Source organism: Brienomyrus brachyistius, chromosome 9 (assembly GCF_023856365.1).
Source record: "Brienomyrus brachyistius isolate T26 chromosome 9, BBRACH_0.4, whole genome shotgun sequence".
Classification (NCBI taxonomy): domain Eukaryota; kingdom Metazoa; phylum Chordata; class Actinopteri; order Osteoglossiformes; family Mormyridae; genus Brienomyrus; species Brienomyrus brachyistius.
The window spans coordinates 2,293,450-2,321,279 of record NC_064541.1 but is presented as its reverse complement, the minus strand read 5'-3'; the positions used below and the strand labels follow the sequence as shown (position 1 = coordinate 2,321,279).

Below are 27,830 nucleotides of genomic sequence, written 5' to 3'. Positions count from 1 at the left end.
ATAGGGCAGTATTTCCAAACAAACAGAACATAGGGCAGTATTTCCAAACAAACAGAACATAGGGCAGTATTTCCAAACAAACAGAACATAGGGCAGTATTTCCAAACAAACATAACATAGAACAGTGTTTCCAAACAAACAGAACATAGCACAGTGTTTCCAGACAAACATAATATATGGCAGTATTTCCAAACAAACAGAACATAGGACAGTTTTTCCAAACAAACAGAACATAGGACAGTGTTTCCAAACAAACAGAACATAGGACAGTGTTTCCAAACAAACAGAACATAGGACAGTGTTTCCAAACAAACAGAATATAGAACAGTGTTTCCAAACAAACAGAACATAGGGCAGTATTTCCAAACAAACAGAACATAGGACAGTATTTCCAAACAAACAGAACATAGGATAGTGTTTCCACACAAACAGAATATAGAACAGTGTTTCCAAGCAAACAGAACATAGGGCAGTGTTTTCAATAAGGTTTATTAGGATTTTAACTGCAAAGACATAAAATAAGATCTCAAATTACTCAACAAATTCCTCTACTTCTTCAAAAGCATCAGTCTATCTAATCTTGTATTGAATAAACTGCATATACCATGATACTTTATATATAAGCCTATAATTTAATTTTTCTTATGAATTAACAACTGCCTCAGCAAAGGTTCTATTAAGGGGGGTCATGTCACAATTCATCACCAGCAGCACACTCAAGCATTAAATGCCAATGTGTTGCACTTCCTTGTACATTCATCCCCTGTCACGTGTCTCCGAAGCACATTTTCCCTCATGCTCAAAATTCGGGGTCAAAGGTCAGGGTTAAGGCTATGCAGAGGAAGGGAAACAGGTCAGCGCATCTCGTCTGGGCATGTGCCCTGGTTCTGCACTGAGCAAATTTTGTGGATGGCCACTGCAAAGAAGCTACAGTGACTTGAGTCAAGCTGTGAAGACCAGCAAAGACCAGTGTGATGGCTTGATGGAGCGTGCCAGTTTAGCACAGTTCTGACACACACAGGAATGACAAGATGCTTTAAAAAGTAGCCGAGGCCACATCGCAGAAATACTATGGAGAGCGAAGAGAACCATGCGCAGCTTCGTCATGGACTGAAACCGCAGGACGTTAAATGTCATTGCTGTTTTTGAGGTGGGGAATGATTGCTTGCTATGCTAGTCAGGTACAAGAAAAAGCAAAGAGTGCCTGAGGAGCTCAGGAGTCTATAAATACAGCACATTGTACGACTTTTGAATGCACCTTCAGCATAAGTTGGAAATATTACATACGAAGGAACCATCAAATTCTACCAGTCTAACACAGCCTCTAGTAAACTGATTTTTACAATCATTTCCCCCAGATCTAACCACAGTAATAAGATGAAATTACTTATGTTTATTATAGTATCATAATCAGTGTAATGATTTACAAATGTGAAGGACAAATAGACAAAAGTCTTCATCAGAGATCTGCTGATGAGAGTATTTTAATTCTCTACAACCCTATTAGCTTGATTAGCTAAGTTTTAAATGATATGCTGGGTGCCGCCATCAGTATTGTTACGATTTGTTTAGTGAAAATCTCTTTTAAATGACAGGCTTTGCCAAAAGTCTCGTTCTGATATTTACGATCCCTGTGGGGCATGTGTGCGAGGCTAATATCTACCACTTGTGGTTGACTTCTCCCCAAAACTGCACCTTTACTGCAAACTCACACGCTCCCGTTGTGATGATAAGTTTGATTGGCTTTTTAACATGCAGTTTGTTTTCCTGCATTTGCAGACTCAGACAATGGTGCCGTATCACTCACAGCCTTTTTCTCACAGCGGTTACGGTTTGCCATCAGGATAGTTAAGAAAGCATGCAGTTGAAAGGCATGAAGGCTGTCGTTTAGGTAAACCATGGGAATTGTAGGTAATAACAGCACGGTTGGAGCTTGACTCTACATAAGAGATGGGAAAGCACAATTGAAAATCCAGATTAATTCTGTCGTAAATGTAAATACACCCCCAGCTATTGAAACTGAAAAATGTGAACAATATCTACCTGCTAAATGAAATATAAAATGCATGCTTTCTACATATTATTATCTGATATAGCTGTTTCCACATGGTCTGTGTAGGTGAGGCCTTATGTCCAGGTATTTTGACTTATGACTGTGTATAACCTATGTAAGCTGTAAGTTTGAGTCATTGCCCTGCAAGAGTGTTCTCAGTGGCCGCCAGCCTGCACTCCTGGAACACCCTCCAAAGCTCAGACGGCGGTGAGAGGAGACGTGGGGAAGTTTGTGTTGATGAAGGAGAAGCCCCGGAAGTCCTCTTGATCGATCGCGGCCAACACATCAGGGTCAGAGGGCGTGAGGGCCGAAGGGGCGGCAGTGAAAAACTTATCAAAGTTCTCCCCTTTCCGACCACCCTAAGAAAGAGAGAGACAGGAAGAGAGCTGATGTGTGTGGATACAAGGCACCCTTGTCAATGTCCTTTTACAAAGTGGGCTCTGGGTTGCAAAATGTCTAGACTATAACAGAGGCGACTAACCACAGACTGCCTTTGCTGAAAGCATATTTTCATGAAAATCCATGAGGAGAAGTGACACTCTGCTACATGGCAGCACTCATAACTGGTACACTGGTACTATGGTACACTGCAACACCCATAACTGGTACACTGGTACTATGGTACACTGCAACACCCATAACTGGTACACTGGTACTATGGTACACTGCAACACCCATAACTGGTACACTGGTACTGTGGTACACTGCAACACCCATAACTGGTACACTGGTACTGTGGTACACTGCAACACCCATAACTGGTACACTGGTACTATGGTACACTGTAACACCCATAACTGGTACACTGGTACTATGGTACACTGCAACGCCCATAACTGGTACACTGGTACTGCGGTACACTGAAACACCGATACACTGAAAGGGTAAGGTCTCAGTACTAACAGTGTGAGGCTTAAAGGGGGGCTGAACCTCCAGTCTCTCAAGTCTATCCCAGTCAATCCAGCGGAAGAAGGGATGCTCTCGAATTTCCCGCTCTGACTCCTCTCCTGCACCCAAACGTTTGCTTGGGTTTTTGATCATGAGCTGAAACAAAAAGTAGATGAAAGAACTGCAAGAGGGGTACAGTTTACGTTGGGGAGGGTGCTAGGGAATAGAGTGCTGCTGTGATTACATCACAGATCTCAGGTTCCGCAACTCAGATTTGGACTTGAATTTGAGGACTAGTGACTTGAACCCAGATGTGATTACATTTTGTTATATTCTTGATTGTTATAACTGCCCCTAAACTATGGCCCTTGACCAAATTAGGCCCCAGGGCAATTTCAGCAATACAGGATATTTCAACATTATACGCACAGATGAGCCAAAGCATTATGACCACCCCCATGTGACATTTGTAAAAATGGTATGTGTCAGGGTCTGGGGTATAATAGACGGTAAGCTAACATTTGGTACCTGCAGTTGACATGCTGAGTGCAAAGGTAAAGATCTGAATGACTGAAGGGCTACATCATTTTGACCAGACAACTGGGTCAGAATATGTCCAAAATGGTGAGGCTTGTGGGGTGCTCATGCTCGGTACTGGTAAGTCCCTATTGCGAGTGGTCCGAGGAGGGAAAAACTACAGTGTGCTGATGGGGTGCTGGGTGGCCACTAAGAGTGAAACAGTACACATTCGTACTGAAAATTTCAATATGGGTCTTTGTGTATTTGAATGTTTCCTCCGAGCAGCATTCAGAGAGGGGCGGATGAAGCCGTACCACTACGCATGCATCCTAATGTGAAAAGTACAGCACAGGTATTTTTTTGAAATGCTGCACCTTAATGGATATTTATTTTGTTACGCTTTGTATTTTATGAGACAATAATTGTGTTGCACAGTTCTAATATGAAGCTAAAAACTGCTAATGTGAATACAGCACAGGTGTAGTTAATTTTCTAAATGTGCACCTGAATGGATAGTTATTTTATTTTTATTTACTTGAGACAATGTTTATTTTGATTTACTTTTAAGTACATTCTTGTTTTTTAGGTTACAGCAGTATTAACAAAGACTTTTTATTTAAGAAAGACAGTTATGGAATAAACTTCCTATTAGTGTTTCGGAACTCAGACACAATCTCTGCTTTTAAGTCAAGGCTTAAGACTTACCTCTTTAGTCAGTCTTTTGGACAGTAAAATCCCCTTTTCTAAGGTGAATGGGAAATCTGGAGGTTCATGGTCATTTGAGATTAAAGGTCGTCCTGCCACTCTCGCCGATCACTTAAGCTGTGGACGGCGGGTTGGCTTGATGCCAAAACCCCTGGAAACCCTCATGTCTGTGCTTCCTTCCAGGCCTCCCTTTTAGCCAGGCTGTCATAGTTACTCTAGTCCTGCTGGAGGTTAGGTGTAGGGTAATAACTCTTCTCCATCTTCTCTTTTCTGAGCTGATACCGAGCCGACACTACACTGCTTGAACCCTCACCTGGACACCTGGAAATGACTACATGAAACCAACTGGGACTTTTATCTATATGAACTCAAATTAATGTAATATAAATGCAGTTTCATGCATGGGGGTCCCCTTCTGAGTCTATGTTCCTCTCAAGGTTTCTTCCTGCTAGAGGGAGTTTCCTTGCCACTGTCACCTCAGGCTTGCTTGGTGGGGTTCTGGCCGGTTAAATGTAAAGTGCTTTGTGACAATGACTGTTGTTAAAAGCGCTATATAAATAAAATTGAATTGAATCTTACTTTGTTCAGTAAACCAATGTTTAATGAAGAAAAAAAGAAGCCATTTATGTTTTGTTTCCTTTATCCCTGTTGTACTGTAAACGTACCGAACTGTGATTTTTGTACCATTACACCCCTAGTGGCCACGACTAATGGGTGTGGGATGTGAACCAGAGCTAACCTGTCTGGTACCAACAAACAGAAGGGCTACTTTGGCACAAATAGCAGACAATTTTAATGATGTTCACGGGAGTGATGTGTCTCAATACACACACATTGAGCTCTGCTGTATATGGGGCGGCATGGCCACTGGGCAGTTAGTGTTACAGCAGGGCATCACAAAGGAGGAACGATGCACAGAGCGGCTCCAACAAACGCAAAACTTCATTAAACTTAAAAAGAACACAAAGGGGGAACCAGAAAATAAAGGGGACCCCAGGGGAGCGAAACTAAGCTAAGCCAGGGAGCAACATTGGGAACAACAAGACCAAGGGTAGGTAGGAAACTACAAGCTAACGTGGGGTAACTATGACTATTACGCACACAGCAACACAGGGAACCAACACCGCTATAAACATGCAGTAACAGCAACAACTGACTGAGGAATAACGCAGGACCTTAACAGGACTAACAAGGGGTAGCTGTGGGCTATAAGAACTAGGGGCAACGAGGAACAGGTGAGGTTAATTAACAGATACAGAAGGTTCAAACACAAAGGGAAATAAAAACAAGGAAAGCTGAACATAATACAGCCGAGGGCAAAACAAGGAACCACACAGAAATACATCAAAAAACTAAAATAAACAAGAAAACATAAACAAGTAAAACAAGTAATAAATGGTTACTTATTAACATGGATGAGTCTGGCTTCTGGTTGACTCGAACCCACAACAATAAAAGACATTGGCTAACCACTTAGCCCATCAAGCCACACAACAGTCCAGGGAATAGGGAGACACACTAGGAGGTAAAGACACTGGGATGACTAGCAACATTTGCTGGCCAGGAACTGACATAACAAAAGGGGCAGGACTGGGACCTGTCCTGACAGAGTGCCCATGCTAACCTCTATCCACCTTTGAAAACACCTACAATGGGCGAGCATCGGTCCTGGATCTTGGAGCAACGGAAGAAGGTTGCCTGGTCTGATGAATCTCATTTTCTATTTCATCATGTAGGCAGCTGGGTGTGTGTCAAGCATCTGAGTGACGCATTAGACTAGTGTATCTGAAACCAGTCTTCAGGGGACCCCCAGACATTCCACATTTTTGCTCCCTCCCAGCTCTCAGGGAACTGGAAGAGAGTAAAAACGTGGACCATCTAGGGGTCCCCAAGGACTGGTTTGAAAAACACTGTGGCAGACCAACAACTCCAATCTGTGGCTAGGTAGCCCCACACACAGCAGAGCTTGATCCACTGAGTGGCCTTTATCAGACAGTTTATCAGTCTTTATCCCTGCCCATTTCTTCGTCATTCAACAGCTTGACTACGAAAACCATATGCTAGGTTACTGTCTAATACATTCCAGACCTTGTCATGCACAATTTTTATGAGATTGTTGATTTTAATCACATGATATGGGCTAGTCATTGGTGTGTATAATTATATAACTCCACAAATTGCGATAATGATAAGTCCAGCTTACCCCCCTGCAGATGGACACAGCTTCACGAGAGAGATTCTTGGGATATGACACATTCTGCTCCAGGATGGACTGGAACAGCTCCTCCTCGTCCAATCCATCAAAGGGGGGCTTGGGGGGGGGAGGGGATAGGAACAAATGAAAGCAAATGAAGGGAACTCCACGAGGAGAGCATCTCGAGGGGGTAAGAGAGTGACTCACTGAAAGACATCAAGAAAAGGAAACCAGGGCCTTTCTGGAGAAGAAAGTAGCCCAAGGTGACGGGGTTGTGGGTTTTACCTGTCCAGCTAACATTTCGTAGAGCAGCACCCCATAAGACCACCAGTCTACAGCTTTCCCATAAGGCTGGTAAGCCACAATCTGAAGGAGAAGGTGCGAGATCGTCCCTTAGAGCACACAAATATAGTGGAATGAGAGAGAAGGGAACGAAGAGTATTTAATGCGCCACATGATGAGACAAGTCACGACAATATATTAATACTGACAAAGTGTGGGAAAGACAGAGAGATAAAAAAGGAAAGGTTGAGGGAGAGAGAGAACAATTTATCTCCTGCCTCCAGGGAAAAATATTGTATCGCTCTCAAAATGACATGAACAAGAAAATCAATGCTTATTTTACATAATAAAATCTATGTTGCAGAATGTAATGGTGAGGTTACCCACAGCACCCTGACGTGCTCTGTCCTCACAACACACCACACAGATATACACAAACACACACACAACTAAACACAAATGCAGCAGAGATATTTGACCAACAGGTTTACCCCAGGAAAAATTACGTCACATAAAGGCCTATATTTATATTTTTGGAATGGACAATTGTTATAAATTATTAGGTTATGGTTTGGATTATGCAAATTCACAGTAAAAGATCAACAAAGATCTACTCATCTACAAATTCATCTACATCAACAATGGAAACAGAGTCTTACCATGTCTTTATACACATATATATGACCTGAATCCAACAGACTGTTCAATACTGCGTGGGATAGACTCCAGCAACACCACGGTGACCCTGGCTCGGATAAGCAAATGGAGGATGGATGGATGGATGGATGGATGTATGGATATATGACACAATTAGCATCTCTTTCATGACAGAACTCCTTTCTGTTTTTAGGAACTGAACCAGAGCAAACTGTTATTACATATGAGAATGGATTCTTTAAACCAGGTAGCGTTAATTAGACTATGGAAGCTCTGCTGTGTTCCTATGAATAGAGTTTGTGGAGGAGTTCCTACAGCACACACAAAAACACATGTACACAATTGCCCTAACTCCCACTTTTTAACAGTAAGACTCAAGCCACATTCCAATAAAGCTCATAAATTAAAAAAGAAAAATATATGAAACAATAAAAGAGCTGAGACTTTCCTTTTTCAGAGTGTATGAAAATATAAAAAATGTTTGTTTTGTAAGGATTGGTTTCATGATTTTTAAAACTTTGAAATAACATCCTAAAATTTGACTTCACACAGCCCAAATATACACCGTAGCACACAACACACATATAGATGCAGTACACATACACACAGGGCAAATACACACAGTAAGACACATGCAGAGGTGGGACCTCAGGGGCGATATAGTCGGGGGTGCCACAAAACGTCCGCGTGGTGTCTCCTTCCAACATCCCCTCTCTGCACATGCCGAAATCTGCAATCTTGATGTGACCTTCACTGTCCAGTAGCACGTTGTCGAGCTTCAGATCTCTAAACAGGACAGACAGCAACAAACGGTCCAGCAAGATGCACAATACAGGGAACAGTGTGTGCAGTGTGTGGATTGCATATGCTGGGGGTACTATGCCGACAGGAGTGCAGTGGATGTACCACAGTAATAGGAAGAACTGCGGAAATATCACCAACAGAGATATGTGGATCACTAAGACAGTACGGGATGAGGCTCACTAACAGAGTGCACTGGATGTCCTTCACTAACAGAGAGTACAGTATGTCCTTCACCAACAGAGTGTACTGGATGTCCTTCACTAACAGAGAGTACTGGATGTCCTTCACTGACAGGGAGTACTGAATGTGTCTCACAAACAGAGTGTACTGGATGTGCCTCACTAACAGAGTACTGAATGTCCTTCACTAACAGAGAGCACTGGATGTGTCGCACTAGCAGAAAGTACTGAATGTCTTTCACTAATAGTGAGTATTGTATATCTCTCACTAACAGAGAGTCCAGAGAAACATGGACTGCATACTTTGGATAAATACCTGTATATGATCCCTTTATGATGAAGAAAGAAGAGACCGACAGCAATCTCTGCAGCATAAAACCTGGAGAACATAAGGTTACCATGACAACGGCATCACTAGAATGATTTTTGCATATTTAATTAATCATGTGTTCGGACAGAGGGGCATTCACAAACAGCCTACAGTGGGTCGGGGTGGGGTGGGGGGGGCTTCTTACTGCCAGAGTTTGTGAGCTTTACTCACGCAGCGTGTGGCTCTTTGAACTTGCCCACGATCTGGATGTGGAACATCAGGTCACCCCCGTTGACATACTCCATCACATAGTACAGGCGGTCCTGTGGCATGGACAGCACCATCATATCCCACGTACACAATGCCCTCAATGACAGCCGTGTTCCACATCCCAAATACCACTGTTCCCATCTTCCTGATCAATAATCTAATGTATCACAGGTACTCTGGGGATCCCCCAAGTAAGAGGATTTCCCACCAAAGAGTAATATTGTCACAAACTGAAGTATTATAAATGGTATCTCAGGGTCATGAGTCGTCAGTTTAACAGAAGGACTGAGTTGGCAGGAGTTGCTGGGACATTTGGTCCAAAGAGCAATGCGTAATCTTTGGCTTGGAGAGCGCTGTGGCTCACACCCAGCCCTCGAGACCCCACCTGGTCATTGGGGCGAGAGCCTCCCAATTAGAACATTATAAAAAGACACTGGAAGTGCTGGTTTGAACCTCTGACAGAGTAGCTCAAAGCTGGCGTTCTTAGGATAAGCCAGGATTTGGTTGTGCTTAGTCCTGATTAAATGCAACTCCGTTTCACAATCGCTATTAGCAAACTTAAAATTCTAAATCTCCTCATTTACTGTATATGACTAAACACAGGCTTATTCAAACCTGCAAATGCATAGGGTTAAAACTTATGGCTTTGAAGAGAAGTCAACCCATTGAAGCTTTTGATGATATGAGTCCAATTAGCAGAAGTGAAGTGAAGCCCTTCTCTAATTACCACAAGTGGAGTGAAATCTTCTTCTTAGCAGAGTGAACCGTCAAATGCTGTAAAAACTCTCATTTTCTCCTTGGGTATCAGCACACAGGGTGCAGAAATGCGAATGTGAACGAGTGAAGTGCATGTGAACCATACGTCCTTATATGCAGCTGCAGATACGCATTACGCAATCCGTTCCTATCAGACGTGAATACCAAACCCATCCCATTAAATAACAGTCTCCACATTACCCCTCCAGAACTGCTAATGATCTTGTTATGAAATAAGGCTAATTAATGAATTCATTAAAATACACATCTGGGTTAGCCAGGACAACATAATTAAGGAAAACACTTTTTTTTTTCCGACGGATTTTGACCAAAAGCGCGCGGGTATTTATAGACGTGCCTGAATCTGCACATCCCGTTGTCAGCTCACCAGGGAGGGAGGGACAGCTTTCATCATGTCTTATTTCATGAGCGAAACAATCTGCTGCCTAAGTGGCGCTCCTAAAAAGCAGGAGTTGTGGAGAAGCTGCAAGAGCTCTAAGAGAACGACGTCATGGTTGGCTGTTAGACCACTTGTTGTGTTACGTTTCCTGTACATTGTGCGAGATAAAAATGCAGTATGAGAACATGATGCTGAAATTAGCCGATGACACTCCTTAACAGCATATTGCCGTTCACGTGGCCTTCCTTCGGGACACGGGCACCATTCGGCGGAATTGGCACCGACCGGAGCCCTGGGGAAATGCCTGCCCATGGGGAGTGGTGACCCGTAGGTGTGTGACTCAGTCTGTGCATTTGGCGAGCTCCGTGAAATGCACCATGACGCTGTGTTAGCGTCTGTGCAGTGTCTCCTGTCTCTGCACAGCACAGCCCAGCATGTACATGCTGCTCCAACGTGTTCAGCATTGAGTCAGTCTTCAAATCTGCATCTTGTACCTTAGATGCCTCCCACCAAACCATATGTAACTTCCTGCAGTTATCTGAACAGATGTATACTTGTACAGTTCCTGCAGGGCAACTGTCTCTATTCACTCTGAGCTTCACATTCTGGTGATTTGCTCGCTTGTTTATGCATTTGCCCCTAATCATCATGTTCATGTGCTCCTTCATATGCATTTACATTTTCATGCATAACACCACCACCAGGAAAATTTCCACATACATTTCTGTCGGTGTGCTTGGCATATTAAACTGATCCTGATTGATTTGTACATCTTAAGATGTACTTGGGCACTTCATCAGTGATTGTATCTGGGTCATAGGATGTTCTGGTCTTTCAGCAATCAAACATCCTTGCCCAGGGTTGATCAGACCCCAGCTTGAGTCCACGAGGCATGTGTAGTCCATGGATGACCCTTTTGACGCACTCCCATCCTGAGGCCTTCTCTGCAGCCGTTGTGTTGTCCATGATGGTTTTCCTTCCCTGCTGCCCTGTGCCCCGAAGGCCCTATCAGAAAATTGCTCTGAGAAGCTTATGAGTCCATCAACCCGACCTCTGGCACTTGCCTACCAGGTCCCTAGATTTGACCCATTTCCTCTCATTCCGTAACAATGGCAGCTCCAACTGTGAACCACTTCTCATACCATTTTGGACATCATGACCAACATCTGGCCAAAGCTTAGTCTTTGTAATGGACTCAGGGAATTTGAATTGCTTCCCCAGAATGACCTTCAACTGTCAGCCACCTGCAGAGGTAAGGAGCCCAACTGTTACTTTTCACTGCACCTGTGGCTCCTCCCCTGCCGTGACAATACCGATGACTTTCTTTGCTGGGTTGTGCTCCTTGCTCTCACTGATTGCCTTCCACTGATGCACCGATGATGTTGTCACTGTGAGATCGTTTATAAATGCACTGATGGAGCACTGTTGGACACCACACATAGTCAGCAGGCATCTGCACTCCACATCTGCTAACAATTTCACTGGGCAAGGCAAGTAGGATCACTCAAATGGTACATCCAGTAGTGATCCCCTTCTCCAACCAATGTCATGTTGATGTGATTTCACAAGCAACACTCAGGGTGAAGCAGCTGTAATAATGAATGAGATCCTTGTTCTTGTCTCAAACATGGTGCCAGTTCAATGTCATTTTCACCAGTTTGTGGAGTATAGAGACATAGGCCTTGACAATGTCCAGCCTCAAAACTACCAGACCTCTTCTGCCTTCTCACACCTCTCATCACGGGGTGATGATCCTTGTGTGCTTGATGTATCTTGGCACCCTCGGGATCCTGCCATGAGGTGTCACTGTAGGAGTTCTTTAGGGGGTACTCTGTCAGACTTTTGGCAACAAACACAGCCTTCAACACAGAAGTGATATTGTGCAGGTTAGTTTGATACTACTTGAATCTTCTTCCTGTATTCAGCCTTCCTCTGTAAATCTCCACTGCAGAGCTACCCCAGCTCTCCTCCAGGTCACCTTGATGATCTTCCATAATCAGTGCAAGAATTTAGGGCACCTCTTGTATACCTTGTAGGGCACTCCCCAATGGCTAGGGGCTGAGTTTAGTCTAGCATATCTGACTGTTTCCCAGACTTCTATCTGGGAAGTCTAAAGGTTGGATGTTCATGGTGTTATCAAGGACCCATAGTTCCCCGAGTGTTGTTCTCTCACACTGTCAATGAAAGTGTTGTGAGGTATTAGTCAATTTCCTCCGTGGAACAGGTAAGGTAGCTGCTCCATTTCTGCCCCAACAGTTGCTTGGGGAACCTAAAACAAATCTCAGGGAAGGTGGAACACTTCCTGGGCCTCCTACCTTCTCCTCCCCTGCCATTCTGCTCTTTGAAGGGGGATAAGCTTCTTCCGCAAAAGGTTGCACTAATAAGGCCTTGTCCTCTGCCCTCTCTTTCCACTGTAGGAATGTCAGCTCCTGCCTAAGCTAACTGATCTTTGCCTCCTGATTGCCCTCAACAGCTGTGGACACATGGCTGTCCTCTGGCAAACCTGTTGAAAATAACTTTTCTCAAGGTTCTTTGGACCTGCTAATTTGCATCAGCCCCTCTAAGCATTTCATCTTGGTCTGGTAGATCATCAGGCCTTATGGATTTTTGCAGACTTTGCCACATAAGGATTCTCATACTCATAGTCATTGTTGTTTTGGATCATTACCTGTGCACCTGTCCAGCTCAAATGCTCATCCTCCCCCTTGTTAGGCACCCCTGGGGGTATCTCTATGAAGGCTTTGCATGCTGCAGTTGGAGGTTCTAACCCTCACATCTGCAGTTACTGATCCTCTAAGCTTTCCACTATCTCTCCAGCTGTCACCACTCTGTTCATGATGGTCATCTAGTCTCTTCCTGGACATTGACTCATACCTCTTGCAAAGCGCTGGAACACACAGTGATTGTACCTATATATATATAGTCATCCATCATCATACCGAGCTCTACATGTCAGAGTTCAGTTAGTGTGTGGACACACCTCAGTCTGGAAGGCACAGTACAGACACGTGAGGAAGTGAGGTCTCCCAGTGAGCCCCAGCACGCGCCGTTCCACCATGGCACTCTCTGTGTCCTCATCCTGGAAGAGCACGTCCTTTTTCAGAACCTTCACCGCAAACAGCCTGTCACTGCCCCTCTCTTCGGCTAGCAGCACCTGGGGGTAGCGGGGGGGGGGGGGGGGGGGGTCATGAAGGGGCAAAGGAGGCATGAAATATAGGGATGAGGGGGTTACAGAGATAACAATCAATTTAAGAGACGAGAAAATCGACAGAGCTGGAGGTAACTCATATATGTGTTTCCCATCCTAAGACTGCCAGAAATTTTAATCCACAGATGTTGTGAATGTTGAGACGTGAGGTTAAATTCAATGATAAAGGTGGGGCAGGCAGATTATAAGAACTCTGTACTCGACGTTGGCATCATGGCGCATGTTTAACAGCTGGCATCGACATCGCTGTTTCCTGATGGTGAGAAGCGGGAACCTACCTTCCCAAAACTGCCTTTGCCAAGCACCATCAGGAAGCTGAAGTCTTGGAGACTGATGCGGCCCTTCACCAGAGAGTGGATGGGTGGACAGGAAGGGGTGGGAGGGGTAAGTGGGGTCGGCAGGAGCACTGGGGGCGGGGGCAGTGGGGGAGGTGGTGCAGGAGCAGGTTCCTAAAGAGGAAGTGAAGGACACGGAGGCTTTGAGTGTTTATTAGGGAAAACAACAAAGAATACTGAGCAAAATACAAAGGAATTATCATCTCTACTGTATTATTAATGAATACATTGTGGCTGTAATAATGTTTAACAGCACTGAAAGGGAGGGAGGTGAGGAACCATAAAGACAATTTTCGTGTTGAGATCATTGGAACACATCTGCCCTCTAGTGGTCCTACTCAGTAATTAAAACTGTAACCCTACTCTGGATGGACTTGTCCAAAGTTCTTTTATTGAGGCATTGAAATCGACCTGTACAACCTTCATTTACACATCCTTACATACAGCATATTGGCTGACATAAACAATTACCCATAATGCCACACTAGCGCATCTGTCACGGTCAAAGTGCCCATGCCGGCATGTCAGTTCACCTGCAGGTCAGGGTCAGGGACGGGGATGTTGTAATATTCTCCCTCCTCCTGGTTGAGCAGCTTGTACCAGCCACTGACTGCACGACGGAAGATCTCACTGACCCCAAAGGACAGCGCCCCCATGAAGTCGTTCCGGGAAGTGCGGTCCCAGTCCCACACTTCCACGGACAGGCGTCGGTCCCACTGCCGCCCCCGCACCGAGCTGGACCGAAGGTAGGACTCACACATAAACACAGACACATAAATACAGGGACAGACAAAAGCATATGACAGAAATACAAAATCCACAACAAAGAAACACAGCAAGACACAGCCAGCATGCACATGTACACACACATACAGGAAGAGTGTTCCCAGGTTACAAGCACTGAAAACTTCCCTTGCGTGATTATTATATGATTACTGGAGAAAAGTCTACATCATTTGCACATGCATTCTTATTTCACACAATACACACAGACACACATACAGGCACACATGTTTGTATTCATATCTTTGTGGGGACTGTCCATTCATTTCTATGGGCAAAACCCTGATCCTAACTGTGAGAACCCTAAGCCCTACCCACCTCTATCCTGAACCATAAGTAACCAAACAAAATGCAAGACTTTGTTTTTTGCTTGCAGTCACAGATTTTTATAAAAGTGAGTTTCCTCTTGTGGGGACCGAAAAAGTGGTCAAAATAACAGGATCACATTGTGGGGATAACACACACACACGCACACACACACACACACACACACACACACATACACACACACACACATACACACACACACACACACTGGCAAACATGCCAAGGCCCTCATCGCTCACAAGACGAAGCTCTCATTCCACACGGGGTTGAGGGTGGACCGGATGGTGCGGGTCTTCTGCTTGCTCTGGCTCTTGGGGTCAGGAATCAACTTCAGCTTGACGTAGGGATCCGACAGCCCATTGGGGTCCATGGGGATCAGGTTGCGAGCCTCCCGGACTGTAGGGGGCAGCGCAAAACTGTGAGTGTCTCCCAGACAAGCTAAACATCCCCATCACCCCATGACAGCTGTCTCTTGTTACTGTGTATTGCGGACTAGAATTCACCCAAATGATGGAATAGCTCCTGGGTTAATGACCTGCCTGTTAAGCAGGTCCAGTCAGGGCCCTGACGGGAGAAGCAATATGATTAAAGCACAGCACAGGAGATGTTTCCATAGATTTGTATAACATCATACATCATCAGCAGTAATGACAATGGTGGCCAGCAGGGCCAAACAGAACCAGTAGCTATAAAAATGAGCTCATGGTTTCACATCCTCTCCCAGGCAGCATTGCTCACCAGTAACATGAATCTCCTCCCTCTCGCCACGGATACTGAGATGGATTCTGCCTCTCTTCTCCGTGTGGTCCTGGCCACAAAGGCTGGGTACACTGTTCTCACAGCGTTTGTGTACGTTCATGTCACAGCCTGTCAGTGAGAGTGCGGTGACACATGCAAACACAGGCATGAAACAATAGAGGATAGTGGGAAACATTATGCAGGTCTGATTGTTTTTAATGTAACAAAGTTTTGAAAGTCCGTATGGGAAAAAGGACAAATAATCTTGACATTTATGTAAGACAAGTGATCATCCATCTTGCAGAAGCGTGAATAATAACTAAACCTGACATGATGGGCCTAGTTTCCATTTAATTTTAAACCCTCTAGTTTTGCTCAAGCCTTATGCCAATGCTACCCAAGTTGTACTCACTGATGCATTTCATGCCCTGGTGTATGAGGCCGTAGAGCAGCGAGCCGCAGTGGTCGCAGAACGTGGGGCTGGCGTATGTGTGTATTTTGAACTTGTGTTTGCTCTTCAGGTCCTGACGGGGGAAAGGGGTGCAGGAGAGGAATGGAGAGGAGGTCAGAGGGAGGGCAAGGTGAAAGGACAAATAGTGAAGGAAGTTTCGGCAGAAGAAATTAAAGCGAGGGTTAAGAAAGAGGGGAAGAAATTGGGGGATTGGAGAAAGTGCAAGTGTCAGGGAGATGCGTGGGTAAGGGGGGCACGTTAAGGAAAGAACAGGAAAGGAAATGAACGGAAAGGAAAGGAAAAGATTAGAAGAGAAAGGAAAGGACAGGAAAGAAGAAGAAAGGAATGGATGGGAAGATAAAGGAAAGGAAAGGAAAGGATAAGATAGGAAGGAAAAGGAAAGGGGAGGAAATGAAAGTAAAGGAAAGAATGAGAAGAGAAATAAAAGGGAAGGAAAGAAAGGGATGGGAAGAGAAAGGAAAAGGAATGAAAGAGAACGGAAATGACAGGATGGGAAGAGAAATGACTGGAAAGGAAAAGAAAGGAAAGGAAAGGAAAGGAAAGGAAAAGAGGGGAAGGTAAAGGAAAGGAAAGGCAACAATGGAAAGAAAACTATTCACATGGGGCATTTAGAGCAGGGAAGATGAGAGAGAGGGAGAGAGAGAGAGAGAGAGAGAGAGAGAGGAGAGAGTAGCATGGGAAGGAGGAAGGGAAGAAAATGAGAAGTAACAGTAATAGAAACAGATGAATTGAGAATGTGAGAAAAGGGGGATTAAATAAAACATCTAAAGCCAGCACAAGCCATGAGAAGCTTGGCGAGTCACACAGCAAGAAGGCCACATCACCGAACGTGACTGAGCATGATTCCAAGGTTCTCATGTGAGGGACTCACGGCGAAGGCGGCGATTAACACAATCATAATTATCAGGCTCCCACTGATACTGTCCTGCTCTCTATAAATAGAGCCAACACACGTCTCAAGGTAACAGAAGAGGCTGTCTGCACCCCTCTATGTATAACTTCCACAGGTCTATTTGCAGTGGATGGCAACGTGTCAGTCTGTCCATGCAAATCTCGTCATTGATGGACTGCAATTTAAAGGCTTCTATAAAAATTACCTGCAGCACCTGCATGGTGAAAAGCCTCAAAACATTGATCATCTCCAATCTATTTTATAATCTACATCCCTTTCTGTTTCCCCTGATTCTTGCCCAGGGGGCTACACTATGTGGATCCCCCCTCCCCCCCAAAGCCCATACAGTATCTGCTGCCAAACCTGCTGTCTCTGCTGCCAGTCTGTTTAATTCCGAGCCAAAGTGCTCCTCTCCCAGCTCCCCCCCCCAACCCGCTCCATCAGTCTCCAATCAACTGGGCCTCACATTCACTCCCGTTCCGTCGCTCTGTCACTATGCCTCTCTCACTTTCTCCTTGACCTCCTTTCTGTTCCAGTTTATTTAGCATGAGGAGAAAAAATATATATGTACATATTACAAAAAATATATATATATATCATTGGAATGTCTGACAGGGCATGCCAGCAATACCCCCCCCCCCCCCCCCGCCCCCCGGTTCCATCATCAGAAACATGTATTGCTGTCCTACTAGCTAATTGTTCTATACGAGGTAAACAGCTGGGCCCTCATAGCCTAACAAGGAGAGGGAGAAGGAGAGAGAGAGAGAGAGAGAAAGGGAGAGACGAAAAGACAAAGAGAGAGAGAGGGGCCCATACCTCGGCTTTGGGGCCCGTCATGGATCCGGGGCAGGTGAAGGTCACGAACTCGTGACATCGCTTGTGAACCACAAAACCACACACTGATGGGAAGACACAAGGAGATTGGAGGGGGGGGGGATAGTGGCAGGCATTAATAATTGATTAATTGCATAATTATCAACCTCATTTCCGTCCCTCCTCTAGCAAATAAGCAACAGAAAGAAAGCACACGGCTCGGCTCATGATACTATTATTTGAGTTTTACGCATTCTCAAATAAATACCACAATAAGAAATGTTTTTTTAATTGTTATTACTATTTCTTGACAGTAATGATAATTCAGTCTGACCATTACGAAGAGCAAACAAGGTTGCAAGAATGTGAGTAGTATCACTTTTACAGAATAATTACTTGCTTTTACATAACTAATATAAATAAGTGGTGAGAAGTACCTTGACATTGAAAGCCCTGCTTTCCAATGCCCCTGTGAAAAAATGCAGATATCGAGTGTCATGTCTGGAAAGGATTTTCACTCAAAGGAATACGAAAAAAACAGCTTTCCATTATTTTCTGCTCATGCCGCAGCCTTTGCTGTACAAAGTCGCCGGATGCTCTTTTATAAACACGCACCAGCTCTTTAGCGCTGGTTATTCACAATTATTCACACCAGAGGTCGCTGTTGAAGCACATGCAAGCCGCCGCACAAAATATAGCGTCGTCCTGCACCCACTTTCCCGCGATAAATTTCTCCCTGCTGGAGATAGAAACATATGCTCCCATAACCGAGAGCTATGGCGTTAAATAGTACCAGCTGATAGCAGCGTTTCGGATAATCAGACCACTCGCTCCGCACCAGATACAACATTACGACGGAAGTGATGCAGAGAAAAGGGACGAGAGCTGATACAGAAACATTTAAAAAGAGAATTAAAATAAAATTTCAATTTAATTAGTAAAAAGCAACATAACAAATGTAATCTATCATTAATCACTGAGCCATCTCCCACAGCCTCCTTGACATCTGCACAGGTAGACAGCAGAGAACATGGCATTGTTGCAAGAAAAATAGCAATTCATAACACCAGAAATGGGAGGGGGACAAATGCATCACCCCCGAGAAGGAGGGGAAGAAACAAATCGTGATACACGAAGATGACCAGCTCTACCTAACGGTCTGGGATCATTACAAGATGTATTTAGAGTATGGGGAGTTATGTTGATGATTTGGCCCTGTGGTTTGGCGGTGGGGGTGGAAGGGGTTACCATATGAAGTCGGTACAGTGGCTGCAGAAGGTGGGCTGTTTGAAGAAGCGGGCCGTGAACTGGTGGTCCTTCACCTCCACAATCCGTTTGTGCTTCAGGGCGCCCTTCCTCTGGAACACAGGCACCCGGGGTGGCGGGGAGAGTGGAGATGGGAGGGGGGACGCCGAGGGCGAGGGCGAGGGGGATGCCAGAGCCAGGGGGGACAGGGAGGGGGATGGGGAGACGGGGGTGGACATGTCGGCTGCAGGAGATGGGAGAGGAAGCAGGAAGGGGTGGAGAATGGAGAGAGAGGCAAAGGTAAAGAGGTTAACGGGGACCCGTGAGACCCCATGACACAAAATGACTAGATCAACTCCTAACCTATTTCACACCCCCCGCCCCTCCCCGGACTCGCTCTGCCTAATTCTCCTAAATCTTCCTCCTGCTCTTCCCCTCTGATGTAGCCGTCATTTTTAATGCTACCTTATCTTAATAATTCCATTTGATTGTTCATGCAGAATTATTATGTTTGAGTTGATAAAAGCAAAACAGACTTTGTCAAAAAAAATGTAAACATTTTTGTGATAGAAAGGCAAAAATGTATCTAAAAATAGACAATTGAATATAAGAACATAACCTAAGATGCACAAGACATGAAAAAGCACAACGCAGAGGAAATACATGCAAACACACGAAATGACGAAAACACCACTGCTGTTTAAATTCATAAAAATTTAAATGAATATGACAAATAAAAGTTTCCCTGTAGACAGACAATGATACCGTGCTCAAAACAGTACCTGGATGTACAGTTGTGTGCTGACAACTTGATCAAAGACCAAAGTGATCCTCGTCCTGTAATCCTCTCTCTCTATATCTTTCTCCCTTTAAATGTCAGCTTGCTTCCTATCGCTGTCGCTAATTTATAAAGACAGATGAAAAGAAAAAAGGAAAAACTTGCCAACAAGTAGAAGAAGGAAAAGTATCAGACCGTAGCTTTCCAAGAGTGAACGACGATTCAAAGTAGTTCAGCGTTATTTCCCGTTACCGACAACAAATGATCGGAGGAGAGAGAGAAAAAGTGATATTCTCTTTCCAAGATTGATTCAGTTTTTACCAAGAGAAGACAGGAACAGATAAAGAGAGAGAGAGGGAGGGAGAGAGAGAGAGGGAGGGAGATAGAGAGGAATGGGCAATGATTCATTTAAAATCTGGGTTGCCTCTCTCTAGAGAGGGTGAGCGAGGCAAAAGAAGGGGGACAGAGACAAAAATTGTCATTTAATGTCACCAGAAGCTGGTGTCACATCTTAAACTAGAGGACCTATGTGGGCAAAAGTGACACCTCCTATAGGAACAGTGGGAGGTACCAGGTCAGGAGTCGGGTATTTTTAAACCTGTTTATGACAAAAAGACGTCCATGAATTTTAATTACAGCCAGCCAAAAAAATGCCTTTCCCCCTGCCCCCCGCCCCCCTCCCCCCCCCCCCCCCCCCCCCGAAGAAGTTACTCTAATGCCAGCAATAAAGATAAGATTTAGTAAATCTCTGTCAAGGAGAGCTGCTCAGCTTGCTGCAGCACGGGAGTAAACAGAGGCAGGTGGCGATGGCTTTGGGAGTGTGAAGAGCAGCGGTTAGGGGCCGTGCAGGAGCAGCTCCAGAGTGAGCGGGTAGAGGAGGAGATCCACTGACACTGATGCTGGGAGAGGTGATGCGAAGGAACAGTCAGCTGCACTTAGGTGGGACGTGAGTGCTGACAGATTCTGCCAGAGGTAGGGTGGGGGGGGGAGCAGGAGAGGGAGAAGAGTGAGAGGGTACAGGAGAGATGGAACAGGAGCAGGACAGAGATAAGGAGAGGTCGAGGTAGAGGGAGCAGTGAGGGACAGAGAGCAGGAGAATGAGCAGGAGAGGTAGCAGAAGAGAGACAGAGGGAACAGAAAAGGGAGCAGGAGAGGGAGAGAGAACAGCAGAATGTGCAGGAAAGGGAGAGGGAGCAGGAAAGGGAGCAGGAGAGAGGGAGAGCGGGAGAGGGAGAGAGAGCAGGAGAGGGAGAAGGACAGTGAGAGGGAGCAGGAAAGGGAGCCGGAGAGAGAGGGAGCAGGAGAGGGAGAGAGAGCAGGAGAGAGGGAACAGGAGAGAGGGAACAGGAGCAGGACAGAGATAAGGAGAGGTTGAGGTAGAGGGAGCAGTGAGGGACAGAGGGCAGGAGAATGAGCAGGAGAGGGAGAGAGGGAACAGAAAAGGGAGCAGGGAAGGGAGAGCAGGAGAGGGAGGGAGCAGAATAGGGAGCAGAAGTGAGACAGAGATCAAGAGAGGGAGCAGAAGAAAGAAGGAGCAGGAAAGGGACAAAGCAGGAGAGACTGAGGGAGCAGGAGAGAGAGGAAGCAAGAGTGAGAGAGAGAAAGAGAGGGAGGGAGCAGGAGAGGGACAGAGAGCAGGAGATAGTGAGTGACCAGGAAGGGGAGGGAGCAGGAGAGAGACAGAGATCAGGAGAGGGAGAGGAAGCAGGAGAGGGAGGGTGAGTGAGCCAAAGAGTGAGGGAGGGAGCGAGAGAGATAGAGAGGGCTGAAGGTCTAATTAATGAAAATGTAGGTTATTAGTCTCTTGATGAAGACACGGTGAGAGAATTAATTAACAATTATAATTAGCAAGATTGTTAGAGAGCAAAATGGTGTCACTGAGTGAACGTGTACAACCACGTGTGCGTATGTGCGTGTGGGTGCCTGTGTTCAGCTCGGGGTGTACCATCCACCTTAATGGCAGGCAACACGCATGTCAAAAATGCCCTCAGTGACTGCAGACACACGTGTGATGCTGGGTGAGTGTCGGCAGCTCAGTAATGTCTTTCTCTGCATCACACCGCCTCTCCATGTTCACACCTGGACCAGAGTTTTTACACAACAGACGATCCACGCGCCTGACAGAGACGGTTGTCATGACGCCATCAGAGAATATCACCCTACAAAAGAACATCCTTTTCACAGTTTTTCTTCCATTTTCCACAGTATATCCATAGCATATGAATGACACTGTTTACAAGGTGATTTCACTTTAGTAGATACATGCTTTTATTACAGACTAATCTAAAATGTATTAATGACACTGAAAATATGTAGATATGTGACCAAATTTAACTTAGTTTGGCACAGAGCTTAATATAATTAATATATCTAAAAGTATATGAATTCCTCAGACATATTTTGTGTTCAAGCAGCTTATGCATTATTAGTTGATGGGAACCAATCACTGACAGTTTTCCTTAAAAAAATAAACTTGGCCGTATAAACTGTTCACACTACATAGGGCTTTCATCCATTACAATTCAATTCAATTGAATTTATTTTTGTATAGCGCATTTTCACAGTAATAAATTGTCTCAAAGCGCTTCACATTATCCCTGCCCACAGCCCCCAATGAGCAAAGCCAGAGGCAAGAATGGTGAAGAAAAACTTCCTAGGAAGAAGAAACCTTGAGAACCAGACTCAAGGATGGGGGGCAGACCGACCTGTGTCCGTGCTCTCCAGTGTCTATGACAGCAGGCCTTGAATGGGGGGGGAGGGTGGGGGGGGAAAGACATCGGCCAGAACAGCAGCACAGCCCAAATCCCATGGCCCGGCAGGGGGTCGAGTTTGTGTACATGTGCGCCGAAGGCAGGCCTCGCTATCTGACTCTGAGCAGCCACGTATGTAAGTATACACGTTGAGGAAAGGGTCCATTCCTGCCAGTGACCACCTCAGACGTTTAGCGCCCCCCAAGCACAGGCAGGCCGAGGGCGGGAGTGACAGGCGGGCGGCACCCTGCTGCTCATGTCCGAGTGTCAGAGACAAAAAGGACGGCTTATTTCACCCTTAAAAGAATGTCAGTCCTTTTAAGGTGAATTGCTGAACATTTAAAGAACAACGAGAGAACCAGACATGGACATACATACATCCACACATTCACACACACACACACACACGCACACACAGATATGCAGAACACTCAAGCGGGGAAAGCGAGGTCAGAAAAAACAGCAGGCGTGAATTATTTAAAGATAGTCAGACTTTATGAAGCAATTCTCAGAAAGTAAGTTCAGCATTGCCCCCCCCCCCAACCCCCACACCCTACCGAGACAATGTAGAAATGAGCTGACTAATATCTGGGGATGGACCAGTCTGGACTGTACGGTACAAAGACCCCCAGGTCTCCAGACAGTGGCGGCTCGTACATCAAGACCATCATCCAATTAACATGGGTGCCAGCACTGTAAATTAGACCCAAGACCCAGTCCTCCAGTCTCCGGGCCCTTCTGCAGTACAGCACGCACAGTTAACATGACAGGATGACTGGGGTAACCGTTATGCCGTTTGACACATTGGTTAACATGCGCCTCGTGCATGAAAGCATGGGATTGGCGCAATGTAACTAAAATGCTTACTTTGGCCTTCCTGCCTTCCTGAAGCACGTCATAGCACCTACAGACCTGCCTCCCAGGCCTGAGAGAGTGCTGGATATGAGCTGGTGAGCCAATGCTGTTACTTCCTAGGTGAAAGCTGAAAGACCACAATCTTGTGATATAATCTGACCTACGGATTGGATTCATTTTCAGCCACTCATCAGCGCATGTTGGGTTAAAACGAGCAAACAGCATAAGGGTTACAAACAGAGGGTATAATCGTGAAACAGACAGCCCTCAGAGCACGACACCACCCCCCCACAGGTAGTGGGCGCTGTCGCGCGATATGCAGTGCAGCCAATTGTGAAGCCAGGTGCACATGCACGGAGGGGAGGATGCGTACAGCGACGCAGCCAGCATTGCATGGTGCATGACACTGCAGAGCTTGCGGAGAGGTCCGGAGAGGGCGGGAAGGGCGCAGCAGCTAAAGCAGGGGGGAGGCGTCCAGTCAGTCCCCTCTCTGAAATTCAGGGGGTTCCACCGACTGCCCTCACCCCCTATGGGTACAAAGTGGGTTCATCCCCAAATAATAGGTTACAAAAAAGGGAGATTTTTATCAAAACTTTAGGGTGGTTCTGTTTACAGTACAGTAATACGTCTTGCTGTCCCAGAGCTACAGCAATAAGGGCAACATACAATATCTCACGGCAAGATACAGCACAGTTTGCTACAATGCAATGAGAAGTTATGCTCTTAAAAACATACCCTGTCACGTCCATGCTAGGGCAGGACAGCGCCCCCTGCAGAGCAGAGATGGGGACTGGTGTGGGCTGGGGGAGGGTGTACCGCCGTGATCACCGGTCCAGCGTGGGACGGGCTGCTACATTATGATCCCCAGAACACACGCGGAGTAATCTAACACTTCGTGGCGCAGCCTGGAGCAAGACAGTACGGTACAGCCCAGACTGCCGCTACAGTGACGTGGTCGTCGAGTATACTTCAATCATATCGTTTAATTACATCGTTAATTAGCCGCCGCGGGCGATCGATCGAGGAGCAAAAAACACAGTATCTACTGGTCTCTGTTATTTTTTTGCTAAGTGAGGGACAGAAGGACAGAGAGAGAGGTTAAAAAGAAGTAAATAGCCAAGAAAAAAATACAATCATACCGTATGTCCACGTTTAAAATTATAAATGTAGCATAATCCAATAGACTGATTCATAGTTAACAAAAGAAAGGTCAATTTATAAGGAAAGAATAACTCAAAAAATATAGCCCCTAAAGACGAACCGATAGATTAGGTAGCTTAGTATAGACTGAAAGAAAATCAAATAGTAGATACATAAAGATGGAGAGATAGAGAGTTGAGACTTAGTCATCGTCTTATTTTGTCACAGGCACTAATGTCTTCACAGTCAAATAGGAGGCATTGATATTCAAAAACGGTTTCATTATCTAGAATTGCTACAAAGCTAAAACGTTTAAAACTAGTTCTCTAACACTTTCTCCAAATATACCAAACTTAATTTATATTTAAATTTATATATATATATATAGCTATTTATATATATATTTAGTTGTACATATACATCTTTGTGTAGATAAATGAACAAAAATGTGTAACCGATAATCTAATGTAACCATCAGTAAAATATCTAGGTAAAATCACAGTATAACATGGTACATTCTCAAAAACGTAGTATATATATATATATTTTTCTTTTCAGCAAAATGAAGCTATAGGGTGTAAAATTCAGTCCTACTCATGCGGGCACAAACTATTGTATCAGCGCCTGAGGGCGCCTCAGTGCGCGGGGACCGCGGCGGGCAGCTGCCACTCGCCGTCCCGATAGGTGGCCGGTCCCCGTCCCATCTTCACACAGAAGCAGCCGGTGACGCACGGAAACATCAATAACGCTGCTAACTGCCATTTCCGTTAACATTAATGCTTCCTCTTGGGTTCTCTCTGTGTGCTAAATAACCATAAAAAAGAAGCAAAGAGACCAGAACGCTGACTCTGCAGGTAGACTTATTAGAATATTCCAATAATAATAATAATAATAATAATAATAATAATAATAATAATAAACAGATTGATGTAAACGGCAGTCGATACCCTTGGTCTGTGACAACATGCATGCACAAAACCATTTATGTTGCAGTTTAAATGCCCCAGTGAAAATTAACACGGCTTCCAAAATGCTACATGAAACACATGTTTGCTTTGCTACATCATGTCAAAGCTACTTGAACTACTAGAGGGGCAATTTCTCCTGTGACTGACGTTTAAATGGCCATTATGCCGTCGATGGTCATACGCATGTAAATAACCCGCTTACAGGTCACAGTGAAAATTTTAATTCCTGCCATATTAAAATCAGCTCATTCAGAACCGAATATAACACTGATCCACTGAGATATGAAAAACCTAAACGATCGATACTCTAATCTAATTGTGCAAACAGATAACCAATAACCGGGTTAATAAATCTACTACCAGCTCAAGTGAACACTAGTACTAGACGGCGTGACGCAATAAAAGAAAAAAACTCTAAAGATAATCAAGGCGGACTGTCTGTTAAAAGCGCAATTAATTTTTAAATTGTATGTTCTGTGAAGTTCCCTTGAGATGGCTAAGGATAACTCTCATCCTTAATTGTCCCTGACGTTACTGTTTTCTTTCTTACGGTGTCTTATTTGTTTTCTGTATTAGTGCTTGTGGCTCATAAATATTTATAAAGAAACGTATTCTTAAGACTGTATTTAGGTTATCTTACATCCTCCAATGAAATTTATTTTAGGTAACAGATGGACTGTTGGACCATGATCACTAATTGGGTTACTGTCTTTGTCTTTTTGAACCTTACCTGGCACAGTTTAACATTCTATATTTTTATCAGGTATATACCAATCAGCCATAATATTAAAACCACCTGACTAATATTGTGTAGGTCCCCTTCATTCTACCAAAACATCTCTGACCCATTGAGGAATGGACTCCACAAGACCTGTGAAGGTGTCCAAAATGCAAGCAGCAGATCCTGTAAGCTGTTAGGTGGGGTCTCCATGGGTTGGGCTTGTTTGGTCAGCACAAGACAAACGCCTTGAATTCCTTTTTCATGTTCCTCAAAGCATTACTGGACTTTTTTTTCCAGTGTAACAGGGCACATTATTCTGCTGAAAGAGGCCACTGCCATTGGGGAATACCATTGTTATGAAGGGGTGTACTTGGTCTGGAGCAATGTTTAGGTAGGTGGTACCTGCCAAAGTAACATCCACATGAATGCCAGTTCCCAAGGCTTCCCAGCAGCATGACACTGCCTCTGCCATTTCTACAACACACACACCTGGCCGTCCACATTATGTAACAGAAAACGCATCAGATACAGCCACCTTCTTCCACTGCTCCATGGTCCAGCTCTGATGCTCACATGTCCATTGTAGGTGGACAGGGGTCAGCATGGACACTCTGATCAGTCTGGTCAGATCAGACAGGCTAGCCTTCACTCCTCATGTGCATCAATGAGCCTTGGGCGTCCACTGGCGCCAGTTCACTAGTTGGCCTTCTTTGGACCTTTTGGTAGATATTGCATACCGGGAACAGCCTACAGGACTTCTCCTTGTCAAGGTTTCTCAGACTTACACGTGCTTCACATGCTTTCCTTCTTCCAACATATCACCTTCAAGAACTGACTTTTCACTTAGCTAATGTATAATGGCACCTTTGACAGGTGCCATTGTAATGAGATATCCAATGTTATTCACTTCGCCTGTCAGCGGTTTTAATGTTATGGCTGATTATTTTCTATGTATATTTTATATGAACCTATATGGTCAGCGTCTCCCTCTCGTGGCGTTTCCTGATAATTAGGCATTTAAAGGATATCCTCATAGTAACTTTACGTTAACTTCTACAAACAAAACACAGCCATCTAGTGTCAAGTATAGGTACTGCAACCAACAAAATCACCCCTTTATTAACGAAAGCGAAGTATTGCTCATTTATCGAATAGCATGGAATTCCCACTAAAAGTTAATGAAACTACTTCTGTGACATTAGGCGTTTAGTTTAGGCATACCCATAATAACATCAGTCACAGTTGACTTTGCCTGCTATTAAAATACAAACACAGTGAGAGCGAGACAGATATAGAATTTAAAAGAAGGTAACTGGTAAATGGGAATAGGAGAAAAGGTAAGCAGTATCAATTTAAATTGCTACATCACTTTTTTTCTTAATTTCTTCAAGTCTGTTTCCTCTGAACACAGTGACATCATCACAAATCTTGTAACAGTGATATAATCAGTGTTAACCACTTCCGATTCGTAACGGTGCGGAGACTCGGAGCCCTGCCAAAGTGTTTGGTCTGGGCAAGATGGTTTTAGCGAGCAGGGCGCCGCTGTCCTCATTCCCATCGGACGGCAGGCCCGGGGTAACGCCACTGAAGCAGGTGTCAGCTGGACGTACAGATAGAGGCTATAACAGAGGGCGTGATGGTGTCACAGATAGCAGATGCCGTCACGGAAGATGAGGTGGGATGCTGGCAACCACTGATTCAATGGTGATGTTTCTATTTTAAAAAAATCACCTAAAAAATTTGCAGGCTCTTGTGGACAAACAGGTGCCTGCAGCAGAATAATTTAGC

General features: G+C 44.9%; 1 protein-coding gene across 3 annotated transcripts; it reads right to left on the bottom strand.

Moving 5' to 3' along the window:
- Positions 1-473: 473 nt before the first annotated feature.
- On the bottom strand, positions 474-20,146 carry prkcg (protein kinase C, gamma). Of its 3 annotated transcripts, XM_049025695.1 has the most exons (18): positions 19,613-20,146; positions 18,834-19,074; positions 18,023-18,054; positions 17,589-17,671; positions 15,821-15,932; positions 15,409-15,537; positions 14,910-15,066; positions 14,094-14,295; positions 13,504-13,674; positions 12,998-13,171; positions 8,823-8,914; positions 8,598-8,660; positions 7,921-8,084; positions 7,301-7,386; positions 6,645-6,725; positions 6,369-6,476; positions 2,957-3,097; positions 474-2,412 (listed from the first exon to the last, which is right to left on the bottom strand). In XM_049025695.1, the coding sequence occupies exons 2-18, from the start codon at positions 19,067-19,069 to the stop codon at positions 2,251-2,253; spliced, it is 2,193 nt and encodes a 730-aa protein (XP_048881652.1). In that variant the 5' UTR covers positions 19,070-19,074; positions 19,613-20,146; the 3' UTR covers positions 474-2,250. The 3 variants fall into 3 exon arrangements, with proteins under 3 accessions (XP_048881652.1, XP_048881653.1, XP_048881654.1); XM_049025696.1 differs by lacking the exon at positions 7,301-7,386 and having other exon boundaries at positions 7,946-8,084; XM_049025697.1 differs by lacking the exons at positions 474-2,412; positions 2,957-3,097; positions 7,301-7,386 and having other exon boundaries at positions 6,645-6,751; positions 7,946-8,084.
- Between the last annotated feature and the right edge of the window lie 7,684 nt (positions 20,147-27,830).

What these genes read in the sequence shown, in the direction of transcription:
- prkcg (XM_049025695.1), bottom strand. Translation starts at nt 19,069, where the DNA reads ATGTCCACCCCCGTCTCCCCATCCCCCTCCCTGTCCCCCCTGGCTCTG. An exon ending in TTCAAAGAGCCACACGCTGC is followed by an intron (nt 8,661 to 8,822) that starts GTGAGTAAAGCT and finishes TATGTTCTCCAG; the next exon opens with GTTTTATGCTGCAGAGATTG. An exon ending in TATATGTGTATAAAGACATG is followed by an intron (nt 6,726 to 7,300) that starts GTAAGACTCTGT and finishes CTTCTCCTTCAG; the next exon opens with ATTGTGGCTTACCAGCCTTA.